The sequence below is a fragment of the Sinocyclocheilus grahami genome, unplaced genomic scaffold (assembly GCF_001515645.1).
Source record: "Sinocyclocheilus grahami isolate Dianchi unplaced genomic scaffold, SAMN03320097.WGS_v1.1 scaffold632.1, whole genome shotgun sequence".
NCBI classification, from domain to species: domain Eukaryota; kingdom Metazoa; phylum Chordata; class Actinopteri; order Cypriniformes; family Cyprinidae; genus Sinocyclocheilus; species Sinocyclocheilus grahami.
In genome coordinates, this window is record NW_015505811.1 from 462,015 (window position 1) to 489,037 (window position 27,023).

Sequence of the window (27,023 nt, forward strand, 5' to 3'; positions counted from 1 at the left end):
ATGTGATGTATTAATCTAGCACATATACTGTTTGTTTTTATTTGCTAGTACGTTATTGTTGCTATGCGGTTCATTTAAGCTGTGATCAGCACCAGAATTGGGCTGCGAGTCCATGTTTGACAGTCACAGCTGATCTAGACCTCTGGCACCAGAACAACCAAGCCACTTCAGTTTCTTATAGACACAAATAAGTAGTTAGGGGATCGTTGATACATCATGAAGAAGTTCTTTGACTCCCGGAGGGAGCTGGTGGGCTCTGGACCCGGTTCTGGAGGGGGAGCTGGAGGTTCTGGATCCAGCAGCAGTGTTGGTGGGAATTTCATCGGACGGGCTTTCACTGTAGGAAGACACCAGGTCACTGTAGAAGAAACTCTGGCAGAAGGTACTTCAGGCTGATGTTTAATCTTTTCAATGCCGGCCTTGAACCTAATCAGTTCAGTTAATAGTCCAAAGATTTTTAAACATTCAGTTAATTAAACCACGATCTAAAACGACATCTAAAACTCTTTCAAGGATGAAATCCTTTCAGACTGGGTGAATTTCATTTGATTGTGCGCCAAACAAGATCCAAATTTGACGATTGACATTTATAGATGTTGATTTATTTTACAGACTTTACAGAGTGCTAGTGTTCACATGGTCATCATGGGCAACCTGGAGATATCTTGGACATTTGTGTAATTAATTAGTTTATAATTATGTTCAGCTTTACAGTATTTCATTCGGTCTCAAAAATGGTTTTTAAAAATCCTTATCCAATATTGTGAATGCATGGAGAAGATGGAGATATATATATATGTGCGCAATATTTTCTCAAAATTCACTAAAAATTGCAGAAGCAGATTGGCCAATGTTGATCATTTTAAAATGACCAAATACTGAATGATCAATGTGCCTGGTTCGCAAATCACTACTTAATGTTTTCTTTTCAACCATCTTGATGTTCAGTGTTGTACAGCAGTTAGTTACAGATAATTTAATCTAGCAAACATGTAGCATGGCCTGATGGTGAACTGTGGTTAGATCTCAGCACTCTTCTCAACTCCTCTGGCAGCTTTATTTAGTGGCCTAAATCCTCTGTCTGGAAATCCCTGCTCATCTGTACTTGGGTGTTGACATGTCCTGTGCTGTGAAGTCTTATACACCATCAAAAACTATTTTAAAAAACATTTTATTGATTTTTTTTTTTAGAATTAATATTATATTAATTAATAGTAGCATGCAGTTTTTATATTAATTGAGAGACTGTATGGAGTATTTGTGCTTTAAAAATTAATTTGGCACATTGTGTAAAAAAAACTAAAAAGATATTGGCTACAGTACTGTTCAAAAAGATTGGGTTCACTACAATTTTTTTTATATAAAAGATTGTTTTATTCAGCAAGGATGCATTAAATTTATCAAAAGTGATAGTAAAGACTTTTACGTTGTTACAAAAGCATTCCATTAAATAGGTGCTGTTCTTTTGAACTTTCTATTTATCAAATAATAAATCCTGAAATTTTTCTTTTTACAATACAACATTTTTTATTTATTATTAAATAGATGCAGCCTTGGTGAACATAAGAGATTTCTTTTAAAAACACACACAAAAAAAATTGGCAGCTTTATTTAGTGGCCTAAATCCTCTGTCTGGAAATCCTTGACAATTGACATGTCCTGTGCTGTGAAGTCTTATACACCATCAAAAACTATTTTAAAAAACATTTTATTGATTTTTTTTTTAAGAATTAATATTATATTAATTAATAGTAGCATGCAGTTTTTATATTAATTGAGAGACTGTATGGAGTATTTGTGCTTTAAAAATTAATTTGGCACATTGTGTAAAAAAAACTAAAAAGATATTGGCTACAGTACTGTTCAAAAAGATTGGGTTCACTACAATTTTTTTTATATAAAAGATTGTTTTATTCAGCAAGGATGCATTAAATTTATCAAAAGTGATAGTAAAGACTTTTACGTTGTTACAAAAGCATTCCATTAAATAGGTGCTGTTCTTTTGAACTTTCTATTTATCAAATAATAAATCCTGAAATTTTTCTTTTTACAATACAACATTTTTTATTTATTATTAAATAGATGCAGCCTTGGTGAACATAAGAGATTTCTTTTAAAAACACACACAAAAAAAATCTTTCCAACCCCAAACTTTTGACTGGTAGTGTATATAAATGACCCTGATATATTGATGTTGATTCAAAGATCCATTTTTGAATGAGAAATTTAACGGCACAGTTCACCCAAAAATAAACATTCTGTAATTATTTTCTCTCCCTCGTGTTGCTTTAAACATGATTTCCTGTCTTCCTCAAAAGGAGATTAAGCATAATGTTGACGCTACTTTTATACCACACTATGAAAGTTAATGTTTTCCGGGTGCTGCCTAAAACCTGTTTTGTGGTGGACAGAAGAAAGCTGATTTAGATTGGTTAACTACATGAGGGCAAGCATTCATTGCATCATCATGAATTGCATGTGTTATCAGTGATGTGAAGGAAACGCAGTTGTTTACTCGGTTTAATTTGATTTCCAGTTCACAGATGGAACTAGAAACAAAGCTAATAGACTTTCAGGCCTGGTGCATCTCAGACTCGTCTGTCCTGTTCAAACACCTCTCAGCATCTTTTCTCAGCTCTACACTAGAAAACCAATAACAGCTGCTTTGCAGAGAGATGCAGTCACTGATTGTTTGACTGTAAATCGACTGTTCCTGTAGCGCAAGATCCTTGATGAAATGTGTCCTACTTTCCTCCACCAGCTTCCCATGTGTCTGCTTTGAGGAATAACACCATATTATGCCAACACAGCAAATCTGAGTGCAAGCTCAGCCTCTGATGTCTGGTTGTACATATAAGCATGGACTATAACACCAAGAGTACATGCTGCTTAGACTAAGTGTCTGTATTCTGTTCACATTTGCCCGCTTCTGCTTCTGCTTTTTCTGAGTGCTTCCACTAAAACTTCTGGATCAACAAAACAATTTAATGCTTGCATGCAGAAATGTGAATTATCTGTTTTATGAACTTGCGGACAGGGCAACCAGTGATTGAATACAAATAGTAATACATGAAGTTAAATAATTAAGAATAATAATGATGGGTACTGTTTTCTTTATTTATATAATAACATATTTTTATGTAATAAGTAAAATAAATGATAAAAAAAAACTTCCATTCTTTGGTAAACTGAATTAAATGTCCTACTGATTTCCACGTGGAGGAAGTGTTGTGGTGTAAATATCTTACTCTTGCACTCATTGAGCTTTCAGCAAACCACCTAAACTTTGTGTGTTTGATTTTGTAGGTGGCTTCGCTATTGTCTTCCTGGTGCGGACCAATCAGGGAGTGCGCTGTGCCCTAAAGAGGATGTACGTTAACAATGAACATGACCTGCAGGTCTGCAACCGTGAGATCCAGATCATGGTGAGTGTGCTGAAGTGTCTTCTATGCTTTAGCAATGATGAGAGAATTGACATTATCTCAATGGTCATAAGAACATCGTTGGGTTCCTGGACTCCAGCATCACGGCTGTAGGAGGTGGAGACGTGTGGGAGGTGTTTATCCTCATGGACTTCTGCAGAGGTAAGTCTGCTTTTCAGCCCTCTGCACACAGCCGCCTTGTGCTTTATGTGGGAAGCCAAACATACACTTAACAGAGTAAACTTCTCATCAAGTACCACCTAGATGGCAAACAGTGTTGAAAATGATGGGATGGCTGTAGGAGGTGGAGACGTGTGGGAGGTGTTTATCCTCATGGACTTCTGCAGAGGTAAGTCTGCTTTTCAGCCCCACGATGCCTCTGCACACAGCCGCCTTGTGCTTTATGTGGGAAGCCAAACATACACTTAACAGAGTAAACTTCTCATCAAGTACCACCTAGATGGCAAACAGTGTTGAAAATGATGGGACTAAAGCTACACAACTCCAGTATTTATGTCTTTCCAATGAAAAATTAACAACTAATAAGCTGTTCTTTCTCTAATTTTCTTATATAGGCCTACTATATAACTGACAAATATCTCATCTTGTAAAATGTGCGGTGTAATCGGTAATATTGATGTTGTCTCAAGTGTATTAATTCTTAGCAAAATGTCTTCACTCTGGCATCCTTAATCTCCATTTATGCAGAACTTGTGCTGTATTTATACAATTCATCCACCTGGGGGCGTTCTTTATATCGATTTCAGGCCTCCATTGTAGCCTTGCGAAAGCTTTTCATTCATCAAATTACTATAACATTTCCTGACAGCACTAACAGGAAAGGCTAAATCTCATTGTGGTTTATGCACATTCAAAAAGGGTTTTGTCTCTTCACGTGAAAAGAACTTGGTTACACTTCACTTTCACTTTCAGAATGGATATACATTGTGTTACAAAATGATGGTTGGTAAAAAGCACTGCATGATTTTTGATCCATTAACTTTCATATTGACAAGTGTTGGGTGAGTGATTTGAAGGATTATAGCATGGTGTTAATGAAGACTGGGAATATTAGAGAGAGATCATATACAGTGTCGTTCAAATGTTTAGGGTCAGTAAGGTGAGCATAAGATATTTATTTTAAAATACATAAAAAAAATCGTACAGAGCCAAAACTTTTGGACGGTAGTGTATTTGTGTGTTTCAACAAAACACAAAACACGGGATGTGATGGTACACATCAGCCTCCCTGGAAAATTTTCTTACAGATCGCCACTGTGTATAACAGCATTTTACTTCAATTATATCTGTTACTTCTGGCACTCTTGTTTAACATGTATATTTTTTTAATTTATATAATGGCCAATATACGTTATGATGGATAATGAGACTGTACTGTTTATCCTTCAACCTAGAATTTTAAGTGAAATTGTTAAAATTGCTTCTAATAATTAGAATTTGATAAGTGATATCTAAATGAATAATTGTAAATAATTTAATGTGTAGTATATTAGAAAATTGACATAGAATATATTGTATTTTCTGCTTTCCGTATAGTGCTATTAAAATGATGCCAATAATTAAAAAAACACTATATTGAACGATTCAAATATGGTCACAGATATATCATGTATTCTTTAAAAATAACACTAGTTATAATACAATGTTTTATTAAAAAAAAGAAATGTCTGTTTTGTTTAGGTACACAACTCTGTCCTATCGCGCTCCTGAAATGGTGAATCTGTACAATGGCAAAATCATCACCACTAAAGCAGACATCTGGGTAATTAAACATCTCAAAGATATGAAAGCCAGTCAGAAGATATTTAAAGTCATTGGCTTTTTCTTCCACTTTTTGAATCAATCTTCCATGCCTAAATTAAAAGAACAGTAGTAATAATGTTTAATTAACTTTATTCAAGGCTGTTATATTGTATTATGGCTGTATACTGTATAGTGACTTGGGCTTTTCTTTTTTTCAGGCAATGGGCTGTCTGCTCTATAAACTCTGTTTCTTCACATTGCCCTTCGGCGAGAGTCAGGTGGCCATCTGTGATGGCAACTTCACCATTCCAGACAATTCCCGCTACTCCCCGGACATGCACCGTCTCATCCGTAAGTATCAGTACCTTTCTGCTCACGTCCCGCACCAGGTTTCTGTTGCTGTCTCACCACTGGCACAGTATGGCTGTGGATCTCACTTGAAAGCGGTCGTTCAGCCAAAAATGAAATTTTGTCGTCATTTATGCACCCTCATGTCATTTCTTTCTTCTGTTGAACCCAAAGGGGAATGAGAAAGTCCTAGTCATTGATGAAAGCAGAGGGGACTGGTTATGGAATTAGATTACATGTACTGTCCAAAATGACAAAACAATCACTGTTAAAGTTGATATGTTTTGTGTGCTGTTTGTGAGAAGTGCTCATAATACAAAGTTTAAGACATTATGTAGAATAGTACAAGCTACAACAGGGAGGATTAAGGAAAAGCATTGATGATTTTTTTTCCTATCAAATTTTGTTACTGTGTGATAGTACCATGAGGCGTTGCTTACTGACCACAGACTTCTGGAGGAGGGATGTAGACTATGCAAGCGCCAATGTCTTGAACTTGATGTTAGCTGCAACTAGGGCTGTGCAAAAAAACTGACAAGCTACGCAAAATCGCGTTCAAAATCGCAGGCGATTCATTGCCGATTATGAACGCAATTTTGTGTACCTTGTCAGTGAACTACGGCTCTGTGTAGCAAATACCGCTCCATCTGAACGCACATGCTGGAGATTTACTACTAATCACAGAAGCGGCTTTACTGACGAGATGCACATGAAAATCGCATTAGATTTTTTTGCACAGCCCCTAGCTGCAACCAGTAGTGCAGAGAGATAAACTGAGGTGCCGTGGGCTGTCTTGGGCTCCAGTCATGCGGCTGCGTTCCATAAAAGTGGTCCCTTTGTGTGAGGAAAATTTTAAGGGGTAGTACACCCAAAAATAAAAAATATCTGTCATCATTTACTCAACCTTATGTCGTTCTAAACCTGAATGACTTACTTTCTTCTTTGGAACACAAAATACATTTTGAAGAATGTTGGTAACAAAAAGGTTCCTATTGACTTGCATTGTGCAGAAAAAAAATACAATGGAAGTCAATTGGCCAACATTCTTCTGTGTTTTTTTTGTTTTTTTTTGTCATTCTTTCAAGAAATGCATACATGTTTGTAATGGTGAGTAAATTATGGCAGAATTTTAATTTCCTTAAAATTTTAGGCTGTTCCTGACACAAAGCTTGGCAGCCCCAGTCCTCATTTATTTACTTTAATTATATGGAAAAAAAGTCAAGGATATAAAGGAGAACTTAAAAATCATCTCCTTTTGTGTTTCATGGAAGTAGAAATTGGTTTTGAACAACTTGAGGGTGAGGAAATGATGAAGCATCTTATTTTCGGATGAACTATTCCTTCAACTTCCTTGTACCAATAAACACTCATACCGATCATTCGCTCTGCCCTGTTTCTGTCTGTCACGTGGTGATGCTCAATCTCTCTTTCTCCTGCTCTCTCTACTCTTTCCTTCCCTCTGTGGTGGTGATTTTGTCAGGGTACATGCTGGAACCGGACCCTGATAAGAGGCCTGACATTTATCAGGTGTCCTACTTTGCTTTCAAACTTGGCAGACGGGACTGCCCTGTCCAAAACATCAAGGTTAGTCTTTTTGCTTCCTCTCCTGCGATCACTCTCGGCCTGTTGTTGGGTCAGTGCTTTTACCTCTGGGATCAGTTTTTGGATTGGGTGCTTGTGTGTGTGTGTCAGCCTGCAAAAATGCCTGAAATCATAAAAACAAGACTAATCGGAAATGTGTCCCCCCCAGAATTCTCCCATTCCTGCTAAACTTCCTGAGCCAATCCGAGCGAGCGAAGCAGCTGCGAAGAAGAGCCAAACTCAGACCAAGGCGAGGTACGTGAATAGAGACTCCAGATTACTCCATATTAATGTGGTCATTAAATTTGACCTGAAATTGTGTCTCCATGTTTTGTCCCATAGACTTACAGACCCCATTCCCACCACTGAAACCTCCATCACCCCACGCCAGCGGCCCAAAGCTGCACAATCCCAGTCTCAGGGACTAGGGGGCATCCTGCCCATCCAGCCTGCTGCCCTGACCCCACGCAAGAGAGCCAACTTACCCACCGGGGCCACTCAGCCGATAGGTACCAGTATTATGAACTATTCTACAACATTGACTGTATATTAGCATAAAATACGCTTACAGCTACATTGTCATCTCTGAACCAGTAGCAGAACTGAAACATAATGGCTGTTTTACAAACATGTTTCCCCATAATTTTCCATAAATTATTACATGTATTAAACAACATTAGTAATTATTAATGTTATATTTGATTGTTTTTGTTAACATGCAATTATAATAAATTTGTTAAATACTAAAAAGCTTATTATGAATATAAAATGTTACATTTTCAATGCATATAATTGTAAATGTGTGTTTCTGAAATGTCTATAACAACATTTTAATTAACATTAACATGTTATATACAGATTTATAGTAAATATGTAATTCTTATTATAAATATTAGATGTAAAATTATACATTTTAAAAGTGAATGTAATATAATTGTAAATGTTTTTTTTTTTAAATGATGTATGATAAAATGTGTGTGTGTGTATATATGTATGTGTGTATATATATATATATTTTTTTTTTTTTTTTTTTTTTTTTTTTTATATTTATTTATTTTGTCCATCCTAATGAGTTTGGCTGATTTCTCTTATTATGTATATTTTGTGATAATTTAAGTGTTAGTCTTATTCGTTCAAAGTAATTATTAAAATGTTAAATTGTTCTGTGTTTTTCAGCTGTCAGTGTGAATTTGGCTCAGCCATTTGCAACGCTACAGTCTCAGAAAGCTCAGACGTCTCCGGCCCCTCAGCAGAAAACGGTGAGTCTCTTTACTCTGTCTGTACCTCACTGCACTAATCAAAAACTACAGTGCTCAACTGTTTATAATTTTATAATCTATTACAGAGCAGGAAGTATGCTAGGATTACAAGCTAAAATAATTTTGGTTAACCAGGAACTGCTATAAAATGGCATAAAAGTAGTGTAACGTTGTTCTAATTTAACTTCATTAAATTTAATTCCATACAATGATGTGTGTAATTTCTGTGCAGCTAATGACAACAAATGTGATTGCAAAAATGACTGATGTCCAGTTGATAGGATGAACAAATAACCCCGCCTCAAACTCACTTATTGGTTGTGAGAGATGCCAGTCTGTATATTGGTTTGAAGTCCTACAAAAGCAGTATAAAGTGGTGAAGTCTGGGTAAAAAGAAATTGTCACTTTATTTTAACTGATTTCAATAACTCCAATCTGTAGATTGCATTTATTAAACTAAAGTAACAGTCACATGTAAAGGTCCCATTTATGGTTCACATCATAGTAGTTGTCTGTGTGACAGTCCATGCAGCCCATCCCCGTCACAGCCGCGGCCGTAGGAGGGGGTGTTCCAGTTGCAGCTGTCAGCCCTGCCCCTCAGAAAGCTGTAGCCACTCCTCCTCCATCCAGCCCCGTCCCACCCACTGCGCCTGCACGGAGCGCCCGTCGTAAGCAGATGTCTGCGGCTCAGCAGCAGCTGGTGCCCATCCAGCCCACTGCCACTCAGCCAGCTGGTGCCCCGCCTCCAGCACAGGCTGAGCCTGCAGCGGTGCCGCCCACTGTCCAGCAGCCAGAACCTCAATCCCAAATCAGCCCAGAGAAGGCAGAAGAGAGGGTAATCACCTCCATCCTGTGCATGCTACTCCATCCCGTTTGATTCAAAGAGCTAGCAGCCTCACTCTTGATTAATGATGCACCTCATGCAGGGGCTGTGCCTCATCATCCATTGTGTTGCATCCATCTATCCATCCTTGGTTTATTTTGAATCAGCATATATGGTTTTGATTGTTTGCGTGACGGATGTTTGCTTGTTTTGGTTTATTTGCTCTGAAAATTGTCTAAAAACTATGACAGACAATGTTTTTGTTAAAACCATTAGAGTTGTATGCCTTTATTTTTGATTTGCTGAAATGTTCATTTTATGGTTTTTAGGCTTTGTTTACACTGCATTCTGAATTGTTTGTCAGTTCAGATGATGAAGTGAGGAAATCAGATCCGTTTGTTCAGGCAGTGTAGTAATTATCCAGTATATTTAGATCAGTTGACATAGAAATGACTTGAGCATCAGAAAGATGCTGAGAGGGACAAAATAAGTCATTTATTATTTACAAACAACTATTTCTCACATTCACTATTAACTATACACTAAGACAAGATATTTTAATGTTTCTGTCTCTTAGACTCAACAAGGCTGCATTTATTTGATCAAAAATATAGGGTAACACTTTACTTGAAGGGGTGTGCATAAGACTGACATGACACCTTCATAATCATGACATGACACATGTCATGAATATGAAGGAGGTTTTATGCATGTTTATGACAACTGTCATGAAGTGTCATTCGCTCAGTTATGTCATTTTTAATGCAAATATGACATTATTTGACCTAACCCTAACCTAACCCTACCCCTACCCCTAACCATAGCCCATAACAAAGACATTTCAAACAATGTCATCTTTGCATTAAAAATGACATAACTGAGCGAATGACACTTAATGACAGTTGTCATAAACATGCATAAAAACCCTTCATATTCATGACACGTGTCATGTCATGATTATGTAGGTGTCATGTCATGATTATGAAGGTGCCATGTCAGTCTTATGCACACCCCTTCAAGTAAAGTGTAACCAAATATGGTAAAAATAGTAATACTGTGAAGTATTATAACAGTTCAAAATAACTGTTTTCTATCTTAATAGATTTTAAAATGTAATTTATTCCAGTGATGGCGACACTGAATTTTCAGCATTAATTACTCCAGTCCTCAGTGTCACAAGAAATCATTCTAACATGCTGATTTTCTGCTCAAGAAACATTCTTTATTATTGTTGTGCTGCTTAATATTTCTATATATTTCTATTTCTATATTTATAGTGATGCTTTTTCTGTATTCTTTGAATAGAAAGTTTAAAAAAACAGAAGTAGAAATATTTTGTAACTGTTGATCAATTTAATGCATCTTTGCTAAATAAAAGTATTATTTTCTTTTTAAAAACAGTTTTACTAAGCCCAAACTTTTGAACGGTAGTGTTGCTAATGCTACACATGAGTGTAGACAGTTTTGTGTCTGACTTTCCAAGAAAAAAAAAGTTTTTTCCTGCCTGCCTGAACAGTTGCTATAGAGAAAAAAAAGTCATGTTGGAAATTATTTATCAGTTTTTATGTTTATTACTCATCTGTATTCACTAGCACTTCATCAATCACCTTTAATTTTTCATGTTTTTTTTGTTTTAATTCATACAATTTCACTTCATTAAAATTTTATTTTTGTCACACTCTGATTTCTTTGTATTTTATGAGTTCTTCTTACTTGCTTATCCTACTGTCTTTTCGTCATCTCCCCAGCCTGTGGCCCCTGGCCTGTCCCAGACTCCTCCTTCGTCCCCAAGAATGGCCCAGAAGGTGGGGCACAGACGCATCCAGAGTGATGTTACTCACAGCGCTATGTTCGGTGTGCCGGTCAGCCAGTCCACTCAGCAGCTGCAGGCAGCCACAGCAGAGGCCAGCCTTAACAAGTCAAAGTGAGAAATCAATAAATATAGAGTGAGACACTGCAATTATATAGCCTACTTAGCCAGAAAAAAAATTCTGTCACATTTGAACCTACTTAAAACTGATCACTTGTTTCTCTATTTGGGCACAATTAGGTCAGCCAGCGCCACCCCATCCAATTCTCCCCAGTCCTCCCAGCAGAGTGTGTACCAGGCTGCCCAGCAGGGCAGTACGTCTGTCCCTCAAGCTCCTGCCTCAGCTGCTAGCCTGACAAGCCCCCCAGACCAGCCCACCTGGAATCCTTTCGGTGACGACAATTTCTCCAAACTCACGGCTGAGGACCTACTCAACAAAGACTTCACCAAACTAGCTGATGGTAACTTTGCTTTCTATAGTACTGTAAAACTATGGTACATCTTATCACTGCATGTCCTGCTCTCTCTCTTTCTTTCTCTCGCTCTCTCTCTCCGTACAGTGGACATAGAAAAGAATCACCTCCATTTAAAATAATCACATAACACTAACCTGTCAGAAAAAATAAATAAAAAAAACAGAATCACTCAGTTGGAAAAAGACCTAAAATGACTTGTAAACTCAGTCAGGTAGCTAATCACCTTCTCAATGGCACACAAAGCCATTTGACTTTCAACTGTGATCAGCTGTGGTCATTTTGATCAGCTCAGCATGAAAAGAGCTTTCCTGGAGCATTTCAGTCCTTGGTAGCGCAACTGAAGCAAACATTCAAATATGGATGGCAACGCACTGTTCAAAGTTCTCCGGGATAAAGTTGTGGACCGGCACAAGTCAGGAGATGAATACAAAAAAATTCAAAGGCTTTATCAATGCTTCGAAGCAAATGCCGCTTTTTCACTGCGTGGTACGGCTCGGCTCGGTACGGCACGGCTCTGTTTGCATTCCCACTGCAGTTTAGTACCTTTTACCGTTTTAGAGTGGGCGGGATTATTCACATGTCGTTATAGTTGCGCCGCCTCTATTGCCACGACTCCTGAAAAACTTTTTCATTCTGCCTCGCCCCATCAAGCTCTCGCTGGATCCACTCCTCTGCTATCAATGAGAGGAACGTCTGTACTTCCTCAACAGGGGGAACAGCCACTTTTTGGTTGTTAAGAAAAGGTGCGCTCGTTCAAAACAGTTGCGTTCGATCCTTGGCTGGCTGTTCTGATTTAAATCTAGCGGTTCTTTTGTGTTTGTGTCGCAAGTTCAGTGACGCAGGTAGTGACGATTCTCTCCGGCCAATCCGTGATCAGCAGCGGTTACACGTCATGTTTTGGTTACGGTACGGTTCACTTGGAACCCCAACCGAGGTGGTACTAAAAAAAGTACCAGGTACTGTACCCAGTGGAAAACCCCCCAAAAGTGAACTGTACCGAGCCGTACCGTGCCGTACCATGCAGTGGAAAAGCACCAAAAGTGAAGTGTATTATTAAGTGGAAGGTATTTGGTACAACACAGACCCTCCCTGGATCAGGACGTCACTCCAAACTGGATGAAAGAGCCAGGAGGAAACTGGTCAGAGAGGCGACCAGAGGCCTACAGGAACTCTGAAGCAGTTGCAGGAATTTATGACAAAGAGTGGTCATTGTTTGCATGCGACAACAATATCACAAATTCTCCACAAATGTGGCTTGTATGGGAGAGTTGCAAGAAAAAAGCCACTCCTCAAGAAAGGCCACATGCAGTCACGACTGAGCTTTGCTAAAACGCACCTTGAAGATGTCATTGCATGGCCTAGTCAGAGCCCAGACTTAAACAGTTCTGTAAAGAAGAGTGGGCAAATATTGCAAAGTTAGTAGAGAGAAATCCCAACAGACTAAAGGCTGTAATTAAAGCAAAAGGTGGTTCAACAAAATACTGACACAAGGGGTTTATCTTTTTTTCTGACATGTTGGTGTTATATCTTTCATATAGATGTTATAAGTTGCACAGAGTGATTACAGCCGGATAAAACAAAAACTGTGTATGTCTTCATTTCAGTCTGCAATGCAACAAAATGTGATTATTTTAAAGGGGGGTGATTCTTCTCTATACCCACTGTATTCCCCCCCACCCCACTGTTTTTACTGCACATCGTACTATGTATGGTTGTGTGTGTGATAAATTAAAGGGATAGTTCACCCAAAAATGAAAATTCTGTCATTAATCCTCACCCTTATGTCGTTCCTCGGTGGTTCAACCTTAATTTTATGAAGCTATGAGAATGTGGTCCTGATGTCACATGGACTATTTTAATGATGTCCTTACTACCTTTCTGGGCCTTGAACATGGTAATTCCGTTGATGTCTATGCAAGGGTCTGAAAGCTCTCGTATTTCATCATAATATCTTAATTTGTGTTCAGAAGATGAACGAAGTTCTTACAGGTTTGGAACAACATGAGGGTGATTAATTAAGGACAGAATTTTCATTTTTGCGTGAGCTATCCCTTTAAATTTTAAATTTAAATGATCAGTGTATTAGAGTATTTTTGCTGTTTGCAGAACCTGTTGAACTTCTGCTTGTCGCTACTGAGAGTCTTATTCCCGGGCTGGAGGCTGCAGAACCTGCTCCTCCATCTTCTGGTAAGTGTACTGTCAGCCCTAAACTAATGTTCCTCTCTTACATAATAGGATATCAATATTACCCTGATAGTGACATCCTGGCTTCCTGTTTGTCTGTATTTGGCTATTGATATTCCATCCGTGTGCCGTCAGTCTCTCTCTTTATTTCTGTACCATTGATGGCCTCCCTCGCTACATGATGGCACATGTTCAGTACATCTGAGGTAGTCGAACTGCAGGAATCAGCAGGAGACTCCTTAAGATGAATCAAGGCCCACCAGTTATCTCAGCTTCCCTGCTGAGCTACTCGTCAGAGTCCGCCTGCTTCCTTAAATAGTTACACTGACTGTCATTGCTGGATGACTCCCATTAATGTTCAGCACTTCTTGACCACTTTATTATTTCCATTTACTGTTTCTCTGCTCTCATACAGCTGAAAGACCTGCTGACATTCTGGGCTTGGAATCAGGAGTTGGTTTGCTAGCTGTGCCAGGTAATCCAGATGTCCATGCCAGCCTCACCTACCCTCTACGCACCTTAGTGATCACACACCTTCAGTTGTTACCAAAATACCAATGGTTTTAAATGTTGCGAATCACAGAAAGTTAATGTACTATTAACATTTTTTTAATAAAAAAAAAAAATTAACAACAAACCTGACACAGTCAGTCTTTATTTTTTTCTAGTGATTTTTGAAATAAAGATTTAATAATAATAAAAAACCTAAGTAATTAAAAGCAAAAGAACATAGAAACACAATGTAAATTATAATTTCATAAAGCTGCTTAAGTGCTTTTTCAGATATCTTTCAACAGTAACAAGTATTCAAGTAAAACATTCAGAAATAGGAAAAAATACAAAACTAATTAAATGTAAAATAAAATTACTGAAATAATTGTTTTATCATGCATTAATACTGATTGGTGCAGTTGACTGAAAAACTGCTCTGATTAATTTTAGTTTCTATTAAGTTTGCCATTAGGCATAACTTTGTGTTAGTGTTTGATTTGTTGATTTTTGTCCCACTTTTTTGCATTTACTGCATCAGTAAGGGTTTGTTTTGATCGCATTTCACTTTTACGTTGTGTTCTCAGCCTGCATTGTGTTTTTTGTTTTGTTAAATTTTTCTAATCATCAGTCTGGCATTCAAACCCTCCATTTTCCTTTCTCTTTCCTCTTAGTTTTTCCTATAACTACATCTCTGTGTTTATTCTGACTAACACTGTCTTTTTTCACTTGCTGACTTACAGAGAAACTGATAGAGGGCCTGAAGTCTCCAGATACCTATCTCATGCTGCCTGATCTGCTGTCAATGGCTGACCCCTTTGGTAGCTCCATTGATGACACTAGAGATGGTAACAAATTTTGCTGACTGTCACGCTGGATGCTCTTTTACAAAAGCTTAACAAAAAACTGTCCTTTTCGCTGAGACGCATGACATTTTCCCCCTAAATGTTGTTGTGTAATGCAGAGTAAACAATCCCTGTATTATTTATGATGGCTTGGAATTTTGTCTTCTTGCCACGTGAAATTTAACTTTATTTGTATAGACATTGAGAAATCAACTCACAAAAGGTTTGGACAGCATCTAGAGTAGTGTTATGGCATTGCATTAGTAGAAAAAGCTGATTTATTGCATAGTGATGGGTCTCAGAAATATTGTGTTTACCAAAAAGATGAGGGGGTCAACACCGAATCCTGAGGTACACCTGTAGTTATTTGATATGACTTGCACATCCCTTCTTTCCAAGATACCGCAAAAGAATCTAATCATTATGTAAAGCTCAAAACAGCGAAAGGAAGTTCTTATGATGTCCATTATTGAGAGAATAGAGTCGCTTTGTTAAAGAAATTGTGCATGGTCCATCAGACTGAAAAATGGATGTTTGGTTTTAAATGTGTTATGAAAGATTCCAGTGATGTGTTTGATGTGACAAATAATTCACAATGTGGTATTGTCCGTTTTCTTTGTACTTTCGTCACTCTCTCTTATTCCCAGCCAAAACGGAAGTGTGCTTGGACTCTCTGATTCCTGGCTTGGAGCCCCCTCAGGCTCAGCTACACCCTGTGGAGGCAGATCCAGTATCATCAGCACTGGGAGGTAAAACATATGCATTAGAAACAGACGAGCCTCTGCCTAGCGTCGTAGCACCCTGTCAAATACTTCAGTGGTTGCAGAATCTTTTCTTTGTGTGGAGAGAGGGCCTGAGTCTATGGCTGATTTCTCACATGAAAAACTCTGCCATCAGTATCCTTTTCCCCCACATTTTTAAGGATGCAGTAAGGTAAATGCAACAGTTAATTGCAGAGGTTCTCATCGGGGTCATGTAATGAGGAAACCATTTTTTTTTCATCTTTAGATATAAATTAATTCAGTGAAAACACTGTAAATGTGTGGTCACATGTACCATTGTTTCGCAGGCAAAATACAGTCATTTCAATAGGAATCCACACAATTGGGAATTTCACCTTTGGCCAAAAGATTTCCCATTTAGATTCGGCAACGAGTTCAAATTGGTCATGCAGAATCGCTGTGTTGCCCAACAGAAAGCTGCTCGGTTTAAAGTGATTTCTGAGTGAACTGTGCTTCATACATCACTACACTATTGGCAATAGACAGTGGACCATTTTGTATGCAACATTTTTCTAAATCAACACCATAAATTTTACAATTCAAAACATTCCATTCTATATATTAAAACTAAGTTGTAAAAAAAGCCACTCAACTTTCTGACAGATGTTGAACACATGACTATCCACATTTACATGTCAATAATGCCTGTTTGGTGTCCAGATGGAGCAGAACAAACTTTGTTTGACTCTGCAAACCTAAAAATACAGCAGAATCATTTAATTTTGAGTGTCAGGAAAAAAAAGTAGAAAATTGTCCTGAAAACTAAATTATTACTTTATAGCACGAAACCCTTGACTAAGAATAAAAGTGAACCTCCAAAAATATAAATAAGATGTGACCCCCTGATTTTTATGTAGTTCATGTGATTTAATGTTTTCACGTGTTTCCTTGGTGTTGTTCCCCACTGTGCTGTAGACCCTTTGATTGGAGAGGACTCCTTGCTGGGCTGTTCTCTCCCCTCTGGCTCCGCCTCCTGTCTGGATGACTTTGCACCTGTTTCAGGAGGCCCCTCCCAGAATATATCAGGTACAACCAATCATTCTTTTGTTCTGCTGGCATTTATAGCTTATGCAACCTAGTGAGGCCTGTAAAGAATGGTAAAACTGTAAAGTTAATTTCATTAAAAATTTAAAATAGTTATTATTAACATACTATATGCACTTTCTTGACATTTGTTTAGCTTTGGTAAAAAAGTGTTAGTCAAGTACATTAATGTGAGCATTTTAGGGTTGACATCATGCTAACAGTGCTGCATTTTTCTCACCAATCTGTGTCTCTCCGTGCTACCGCCCTCTTAAATCTTTTACCCTTAAACTGTCATTTGCCCCAACCCTCATCGCCTCTCAGCTGCAGACTTCTGTTTGATCTCGGGCTTTGAGCCTCCGAGTGCTGAGAGAGCCAATGAAGATGAATTTGACCCCATACCAGTACTGGTCTCCAAAAACTCCCAAGGTAAGCTTTGAGGAACCAAATCCTTTTTCTGAGAATGAGTGAGCAATTTGCTTCTTACTGTCATTATAATGAAAACAAACAGTTATGCATATGTGAGAACTGTACATTTTGAGTGCGTTCTTTTTGGCAGTTGCAAAAATACAGAAAAAATACAGAGGGCAATAGAAATTCTGGTTCCAGTTCCATTAACTGTTCTTTAAGTATTTTTGAGGAAGTAACTAGTCCTATATATGAAAAACTGTCATACAGAAACATTGTTTTATTTAATACCATTTATTGAAGAAAAGTATACATTGTCAATCTGTAATTTTGCTTATTTAGGCCCTATAATACAGTAAATCAGTATTACAGTAATACAGGTACTAGTTCTCAATTTATTTTGAGTTGGACATGACAAAAGCACTTGAGAGTGTGGTTCATATTTCACGGAGTCATTCTTTCTCAAATCAGATTGCACTGGATGCTACACAGACACAAGCGCACATACAGTGGGTACGGAAAGTATTCAGACCCCCTTAAATTTTTCACTCTGTTATATTGCAGCCATTTGCTAAAATCATTTAAGTTCATTTTTTTCCTCATTAATGTACACACAGCACCCCATATTGACAGAAAAACACAGAATTGTTGACATTTTTGCAGATTTATTAAAAAAGAAAAACTGAAATATCACATGGTCCTAAGTATTCAGACCCTTTGCTCAGTATTTAGTAGAAGCACCCTGTTGTTGCATATAACCAGTGAGCACACTGCAAAAGGAACATGTGTTCTTTTAATTATTTTGCTGTATTAATTCAGACAAGTCATTTGTTATTTTTTTGCACTATTATAGTACTTAGTAATATTTTGAATTGGCTTCTTTGGATTACGTTTTTATCATTTCAGTTTTCATTTTAGTTTCAAGTTTTAATAATTTTATTATGTGCTTTTGTCATTCTTATTAGTTTTTTATATATATATATATATTTTTAATGAACTAATTTCGTTTTTAGTAATTTTAGTACTTAAACGTATTTCTTTCATTTAGTTCCTAAGGCAACATGTCTAATTTGACATTTTTTCCCTATTATTTATTTAATTTTATTATCAGCTTTATTTCAACTACCGAAAAACTATTTTTAATTAGCAGTAACAACACTGAGAAGAGCTTATGTTTTTTTTGCCCTAACTTCTAGATTCAGTAATGGTGCACAAATCACTGAGATTCTCCTAATAATTGATCAAATTAACCTCATATTTGTACATGATTAGTGAAGTCTTTAGCTGAATCAAATATCATCTATAATTCCTTTTATAGTTTGTTTGAAAAAAAAAAAAATTTCAGTTCCCAAATTCTTGATTCCCAACCCTATGCATGATCTCTCGTAAGAGTCTCTCTTGACTTTTCGTGAATGTTTACTATCTCTTTCTCTCCCTCTCTCTTCTGCTGTCCCCTTCCCCGGCCTTGTCTTAATCTGGCTGTCCTCCCTTTCCTCCTCCCCTAACCTTCCTGTCCATCTGGCCTCTTCTAGGAGGTCACTCTCGCAGTAACAGTGGCAGCTCTGAGTCCAGCCTGCCCAACCTGGCCCGTTCCCTGCTGCTGGTGGACCAGCTCATCGACCTCTAGACCGTACAGATAATTCCTGCTGTGCTGAAGATGACGCCAGCCGCTGTAGTCTTCTGCCTTTAACCATGAATCCCTCCTGCTCTCCTTTGTCCTGTCCTCCACCCTCTTTTATGGTCCATTTCCCTCTTTAATCAGTTCTTCATCATTCCGTCACTTCAGTTTCTTCCTGTTCATCACATCTTACATTTTATGTTCTTTCCCTGCCGCTGTTGTCCATCAGTTCTCGTCATCCTCACCATCATCGCTCATTTGATTTGACATACTCCGCTTTCCACCCCTGCACCACGACGTTTATCTCCCTGATGAGTTTGTTCAACTTTTTTCGTTCAACTCTGGTGCGACCTTTTTCTACAGGCTCAAAATCTGGTTTCCTCCTGCGTCCATATCTGTTCTTCCTTTATACATGCACATATTTCATCTGCGATGCAGTCAAGAGTGAGAGCGTTGAGCTTCAAACATCAAACTTGTTCTTCTCCAGTCTTTAGCCGTGTCTTCAGTGGCACTCAGGAAGTTCTTCTCCAGATTAAACACACATGGGTTTTAGACTCAAGCAGTTGGCTCCCTCCAGACAGAAAATAAAGTACAAAATGAAACAAATGTTTACAGGAAGGAATATTTTCCCTTGATGTTTACAGACCGGCAGGTAGGCAAGCACAGCTTGTGAGAATTTATCTTAACCCAGACTGACCGCAAGGTGTGAACAGATCCTAAAACTTCAAAACCGGCTAGAAGCCATCAGTGGTACTCGTTCGCCGTCTCATGACCTCCATACCACCATCTCTGTTATTTCTTTGTAAATAGCTCTATTGATGTTGTACGTTGACTTGAAACAATGTAAATTGGTGTATATCTGCAGTATCCGACCCTCCCGCCCTCAAAAGTGATTTGTTCTCCTGTGTATAAAGCATCTGGTCCAAATGTCCAGCGATTCCTTCAGAGATCCCAGTCTTACCCCGTAGTATACATTATGAGATAATTTAAAAGAAATATTTCATATACGATTAAGATTATATGTGAATATGAATAGTGTTAGAGAATGAATGTATGAATCGAGTATCCATATATAAATGCAGATATGTGTATATGAAACCTATTTAAGAGGAAACTTTATCTCTTTGTTCTGTGTGTTGAGACGTGTTTGCGAATGTAAATTGTCGGTTTCATCTTCTAACGGCCAGAACGTCATTGCTGAACAAAGTTGATTAAGAAAAGAGGACAATCTTGAAGCATCCTAACACGGTTTGACGCCATTCGTGAGCAAATCGACTGGATTAGTTTTTTCGGTTTTTCGCTGCCTTTTATTCTCAGATGTTTATAGTCAACAAAAACAGGTTGCAGTCTTGAGGGAAATGCTCTACAATCCTCAACGGCGTACGTATTCAAATCATCCTCGAAACTACAGCCCGATGCCATGCTTTCTTGCACAATCCTTGTGAATCAGACGCATATCGAAGCATGGCAGTGTTTATGAATATGAAGTTAAGACATGTCTGTGGCCAATCTTCATATCAGTACTGTACGTGTGTGTGTGCGTGTATGTGTGGACGTGAGGTAAATAAAAGCTAGTCTTAGTTGTTGAAAGTGGTGAGGTCGTTGTGTCTTTGACATGGTTTATCTGCTTAATTCGGACAGCTGGACCCACAGCAGGCACCTCTGTTTCAAGCACAGGTTCTCTTTTCATTCACAGAGTCATTAGACTGCCCGATTGAGAGCATGGAAAATGCTCGCGTTGATGTTGTATGATATTAGCAGACTCCTAATCACTGGCTGCCATACTAAAGAATTGAAAGTTCTTTGATCAGATCCAAAAAGGGGGTAAAAAAAAAAAATCAGCATTTTGACATGAATCTGTAAATGGCATTGAAATGAATTTGAGACCGTGGTTGGCATTTCACGAGGGCAACTGCAGTAGGGCTGGGCGGTCCCATAGAGATTTTGCTATACTTACATCACTTTAGATGTATTTGCACAGTTATAAAATATTAACCACTTTTCCCATGCTGTCAAATTTGACTTATGTGATCAGAAAAGTTGGAACTTCCTGTTTTCTGTTTATTTCTTACTTGCATGAGATTAAGTTTTATTTTTCCATTTGATGCCAGATATACCCCAACCTTTTAAATGAGAGATATATATATATATACAAAACTTCAGGTTCAGTAAATATATCTTAGGCTCACCAAGGTTGCATTTATTTAATCAAAAATACAGTAAAATTAGTAAAATCGTTGAAATATTTTTGCAATTTATAGTAACTATTCTCTTTTTAAATATATTTTCAAATGTAATTAATTCCTGTGATGTTAAAGCTGAATTTTCAGCATCATTCGATCACAGTGTCGCATGATCATTGAGAAATCATTCTAATATGCTGATTTGCTTCTCATCAAACTATTATTATTAGTATCATCATCATCAACATTGAAAATGGTTGTGCTGCTGGAAAGTTCAGAAGAACAGCATATATTTGAAGTAATATTCTTTTAACATGATTTAATGCATCTTTGCTGAATAAAACTGTGTTCGCGTGCACACACGCACACATATACGTATTTTTTGGATTTCCAAATAATAACTATGCTGTGACATATACATTAACGTGATATAGAGGTTTTTAGTTATACCGCCCACCCTAAAGTTCTGTAACGTCACACCCGGAACAACTGCTCTACGAACAGACCCACATAACAAATGGAAAAAAAAAACATTAAAACAAAGAAAATCGTTTCCATGAAAGTTTTGGAGGTTTTAAGAGGCGTTTTGTTTGCTTGAAGGCATTGATGAAAAACCGCAGAATAGCACTGCACTTCAGCGATCCTCTTGCGGAGGAACAGAGATGCTGCTGGGGCTCCATTACTGATATTTGTTGTTGGCAGTGTCGATTATGAGATCGTTCTCTATATCCTCGCCTCTCCTCTGTACAGCCATTCGCAGACTCTCATGTTAACCTATGCAATCCTAAAGCTCCATCTTGTAGTTCTCAGTAGAGGTCTTTGCCCCGCGGGTAGTGTTTGACTTGTGTTGTGCAAAAATCAAAGATTCCTTTTATGTGCTGTTTTTGTTCAGAGAAAAACAATATTTATGACCATGTTTATTCTCAGAGTTGGAACCCAATTGGTCTCTGTAGCAAACACCCTCAGCCCAGTGTTAGAACAGTGATGGGTTCATGTGCACCTTCTATTTTTGTGAAAACCAATAAACAAAGAAAGGGGTGTTAAATAAACATGTAAATGTGAATGTAAATTGTGCCAGTGTTAATTATTTATCTGTGGAAAAATTTTGCTCACTCAGCAGTCAAGCAAATCATGTAAATTAATGAACTTTAATTATAATATAATCGGAAATTATAAACCTTTTTTTAGTCTTTGGGAATGAAATGCATCTGACTGTTGGTAAACAAAGAAAAAAATTAATTAATTAAAAATGTAAATTATTTTGTACCAATATTTATTAAGAAGAGTGTCAAACAAATGCACTTGATTGAACAATTCTTGTACAATTATAATTTTTTTAACCAAAATTTAAAGTTTTATTTTTTAGTAACATTTTTAGAAAGGCCAGACAACTTTGCGTGCATAATATTGGTGATACTCAAGCCTCTATTTCTTACTTACTGCAGTCATAAATATCTAATCATATACTGAAGGTGTTTGGGTTTTTCTTAGTTATCATGGTACAACATTTTGCTGGAGGTCTGGCCTTGTCTTCTCCAGGTAAGATTTCCTCGTCCATGTTGTGGCCGTTGTCTGTCTCATCTCTCTCTCTTCCTCCTTTGTCATTTGAGCTTTCGTTCTCGACACCGAGTGGAAGATCACAAAAAAAAAAAAAAAACTGCAACTTGGCACTATAAGACCGAGGTGGAAAAAGTAAATCATATTGATCTCCACCTGAGACCTAAATGTGTGTTTACTGATTTGAAATGATGATACGGTGCCCATTTGATAAATAGGCCAAGGATATTGCAAAATAGCATTTAGATGAAAGAAAAGAAGCAGACACAGAAGGCCAGGTGGCTCAAGTTAATCATTTTTGACGTCTGCAGAATCACAAAACAAGACAAAAGCATCGGCCTTTCTCCCTGTTTTAGGGCACATCCAACAAAATTTATTTAAAGGACGTCTGGGTACTTTCCTGGTTTTATAACTTGGTTCTAAAGCATCCAGATCTGAATCAGCCCTCAAACGTTCTTATTATTTTCATTAATCTAAGTCATAAACCAACCGCCATTCTCTTTCAAACAAATTGTTTCACAAGCCAGTGCAGCCAAATTTGCCAGGATGCCTGTAGGAATTTTGCAGTTTAGGAGACTTTATTATGTTTCATTCCATTAAAATCGCATTGACTTTAAAGGAGCTCTAAAAGCAGGGAGTTCCTGAATAAATTAGAGCTTCGGAGCAAAAGCAGCCTAATTTGGCATTGTGCTTCATGCCATGCGTTTTCCGCTGGCATTGTATAACACAAAAATAGCCTCCTTCAAAGGTGCGGTTATCTACACTTTTGAAGATTGTACAAGCCGTTTCTGCTGCTTCTATATGCAAATGACCACTTTTGTCGTTGGCTAACCTCTTTTCATGTGAAATGTGTGACATCCTGAATGGATGATAAATGTGCGGTCATGTTAATGTTCACATTGTTTGGACGTCTATAGATGTTTCTTTGAATGGTCTGGTTGGACTGGTGATGGAGGTTTTTGTAAAAAAAAAGATTGTAATTTTTAACATTAAAAGTCTATATTTATACTATATAATACTATATTAAAAACCTGTTGATTGGTTAACAGTTCTCTTATTCTATATGGTGTAAATTGTAGTAAAGAACAAGTCCTCTTATAATTTTGTGAAAAAAAACGTCAATTGACATTTGATGTTTTTTCATTGAACCAACTGTTCTTAGATTTTCTGTTAATGCGCATTAGGGTTAAGTTAGGTTGTTACATCTTATGTTTGTAAATGTTTATTGTATCATTTTAGTATCGTGTGTTACCATGGTGTTTTCAAAAAAAACAAAAAAAAAAGATTGTAATTTTTAACATTAAAAGTCTATATTAATACTATATTAAAAACCTGTTGATTGGTTAACAGTTCTCTTATTCTATATGGTGTAAATTGTAGTAAAGAACAAGTCCTCTTATAATTTTGTGAAAAAAAACGTCATTTGATGTTTTTTCATTGAACCAACTGTTCTTAGATTTTCTGTTAATGCGCATTAGGGTTAAGTTAGGTTGTTACATCTTATGTTTGTAAATGTTTATTGTATCATTTTAGTATCGTGTGTTACCATGGTGTTTTGTATTTTTGTGCATGATGTTGTGCACCTCCTTTGTGCTTGTGGAAAAGCTACTTGTGATGAACTTTGTTTCATCATGTGGCTCTCTCATTATCACCTGTTTTTTTTTTTTTAAGGTGATTGTCAGTATATTACAAAGATAAAAATAGTAAAGAACAAGTCCTCTTATAATTTTGTGAAAAAAAACGTCAATTGACATTTGATGTTTTTTCATTGAACCAACTGTTCTTAGATTTTCTGTTAATGCGCATTAGGGTTAAGTTAGGTTGTTACATCTTATGTTTGTAAATGTTTATTGTATCATTTTAGTATCGTGTGTTACCATGGTGTTTTGTATTTTTGTGCATGATGTTGTGCACCTCCTTTGTGCTTGTGGAAAAGCTACTTGTGATGAACTTTGTTTCATCATGTGGCTCTCTCATTATCACCTGTTTTTTTTTTTTTTTAAGGTGATTGTCAGTATATTACAAAGATAAAAACATTTTAGTAATTTGGTAGATTCAACATTATTTCACAATTTTTTATGAGATGTACTTAATTATTATAAATTTAGATTCTATCTGCAAGACTAAATGTTCCTAAAAACCTTTTAAATAGTAGTCGTTTTTATTATTTTTATTTTTATATATTATCTTTGTCATAAACCAACTGTCATTCTCTTTCATAAAGCATTTCACCAACCAGTGCCTTTCCAGGATGCCTGTACTGTAGCTATTTATTTATTTATTTATTTTTCTAATAGCGTAAGCGTTCTCCCCTTTCATTTTTGTTTTTAAAAGTCCCCCTGCAGTCACTAACTTTATCCCTTAAACTTCAATGACATATTTCAACACGGAAATAATGTCTTCATGTCCTCATGAACGAATTATAAAGGCTCGTCTACAAGTCCGTGCATCAGAATGGTAATGCATTTTATTCAGCACTCCCTACAGTGTCAGACCTACAATGGTAATTTATATTATTGCCGTTTGGCTTGACTACTTTATCAAACAGCTAATAATGTGTTGTTAATGTCACCCAAACCATGCTCCCGTTTGCCATCTCAGACTGCTAATGATATGAAAAGTCCCACTGTGCAAGTTGAGGGGATTGGTTACATGTATGTTACAGTAGGGAACAGGCTTTCAAACTGAATTTTTGAAACTGTCTTTGGTACACCGCAGTTTTAAGGAGAAAATTCTCAGCAGTGGTGTTGACTGATAAATTTGCACATGGTTTGTCTTTTAAGCATCAGATAGACATGTAGACAACGTTTAAAAAAACTTGACGACCTCAGGGAGTCTTTAATTTGTTTTAACTTATTCTCTTTTGCAGATGATCTGCCTAACGTCAACGGCTATGATTCTTCATCAGGAGCCAGTAACATCCCGAGCTCAGATGTTCCTGCAGAAGAAAATGAGGTTCTACTTGCGTGCAGTGGCTCAAAGCTTCTACTGCTGGAGTCCAAACTCCTCAACACTACAGCTCTCAAACTCACGCCATCGTCCTCCCCAGATGTCTTCTCAAATGCCCCATTCCCTGGATGTGGACGAGACGGTAGGGACATCTTCACCGGCGCTCCATTTCCTCATCTTCAACGAGCCCATCCGCAGCCTGACGTCTTCCTCCAGGCCCCATTCTACAGAAGCAATGATCTGTCTGGCCCGCAACATCTAACGAGGTGCACGAATGGCAATGAGCCCATTCTGCCCCATCCACCCGTGTACAGTCAAATCCGGTTTCCTCATTGCGTCGAGGCTCCGATGCCCCAGCAACCCATTGCTGCCCACCGCGTGGTCTCCAGTGTGGGCCAGCAGGCGGCCGTGAGCTCGCTCCCCGTTGGGCCACTTCACTCCTGGACGGTAGGTGTTCGAGCAGTGATGGACCCCTTCCTGGCAGCCCCCTTCCAACCTCGGGGCCCATTGGGAAAGCCTTAATGTTTGAGAATGTTGTGTTGTCCCAGTGCTGGTTATATCTGTGGTGGAAGCAAATCTGGTGTAGTCTATCATGAGACGACTACCTCAGTCCTCTTGACGCCATCTAGCGTCACCGCAGCACTTTAGCTCACCTTCACTACGATGTTCTTCCTCTGTGCATCGCTCCACCAGGCATGAAGAGAGCGATTTCATCTTTTGATTGATATAATGGTCTATAATCTGCGTATATTCATCAATTTCTTTTTGCAATGGATTATACATTATAAGCTTTTTTTATATCATACACGGTATTAAAAAGGATGTAAAATGTGAAAATTAAGAAAGTTTGTTGTGCTCGGTTTACTAGTTTACAGGGAGCAGCTGATGGAACGATTCAATGGTTTTTAGGCTTTTTGAAGTACTAACTACCTTTCTGAGTCTCGAAGCTGGAAGAATTTCCAGAACCTGGTGACAGAATTGTGTTGAGGCCTTATGACAGGTAAAAATAGCTGGAGAATCACGTTTCTTTGCTGTTCTTGTTAAACCCAAGGTACTGTAGGCATCCTAAGCTGGACTGGAATGGACTGTAAGTAACTGACGGTCACATCCACACCATCTAATGCAGTGAACTCATTGAAGCACTTTTACGATCTGTAATCGTGGATATTGTAGTTTTGCTATTTAACAATCTGCTGTATATTCACTGTGTATTACATGATAAATAATTTCTGTTAAAATGTCTTGTCTTCTCTTCCTTCATAATTTAATCATCCCTTTTTGAACACCTGCAGGACTTACAGGCTGAATGTATATTATTAATATGGTTTCAAGTGTGTAGCACTGAAACCCTATTGTAATTTTTAAGATTTTCAAAGATCACCATTCTGACATAAAAGCGATCGGGCAGACCAAACCGTAAGGTGTAGAGACTTGAAACTTTGATGCATGGTAGTACCCACCCCGTCTACAAAGTCACCAAAGCTTGCCCCGAAAGTACGCAG

The 27,023-nt window shown here is 37.7% G+C and overlaps 1 protein-coding gene across 1 annotated transcript; it reads left to right on the forward strand.

Annotated features, from left to right (window-relative positions):
• LOC107558083 (AP2-associated protein kinase 1-like) lies at window positions 1-26,724 on the forward strand. The gene is made up of 19 exons (XM_016241708.1): window positions 1-382; window positions 3,307-3,429; window positions 3,480-3,588; window positions 5,124-5,205; window positions 5,405-5,537; window positions 7,015-7,118; window positions 7,285-7,370; window positions 7,458-7,624; window positions 8,292-8,374; window positions 8,898-9,209; window positions 10,946-11,121; window positions 11,248-11,468; window positions 13,590-13,670; window positions 14,083-14,142; window positions 14,900-15,004; window positions 15,649-15,750; window positions 16,699-16,809; window positions 17,131-17,235; window positions 25,442-26,724. The coding sequence occupies exons 1-19, from the start codon at window positions 217-219 to the stop codon at window positions 26,041-26,043; spliced, it is 2,928 nt and encodes a 975-aa protein (XP_016097194.1). The 5' UTR covers window positions 1-216; the 3' UTR covers window positions 26,044-26,724.
• Window positions 26,725-27,023: the final 299 nt, after the last annotated feature.

Coding starts and splice junctions, on each gene's coding strand:
- LOC107558083 (XM_016241708.1), top strand. CDS start 217: ATGAAGAAGTTCTTTGACTCCCGGAGGGAGCTGGTGGGCTCTGGACCC. Junction 383..3,306: donor AGAAGAAACTCTGGCAGAAG/GTACTTCAGGCT, acceptor TTGATTTTGTAG/GTGGCTTCGCTATTGTCTTC. Junction 14,143..14,899: donor TGGTTTGCTAGCTGTGCCAG/GTAATCCAGATG, acceptor GCTGACTTACAG/AGAAACTGATAGAGGGCCTG.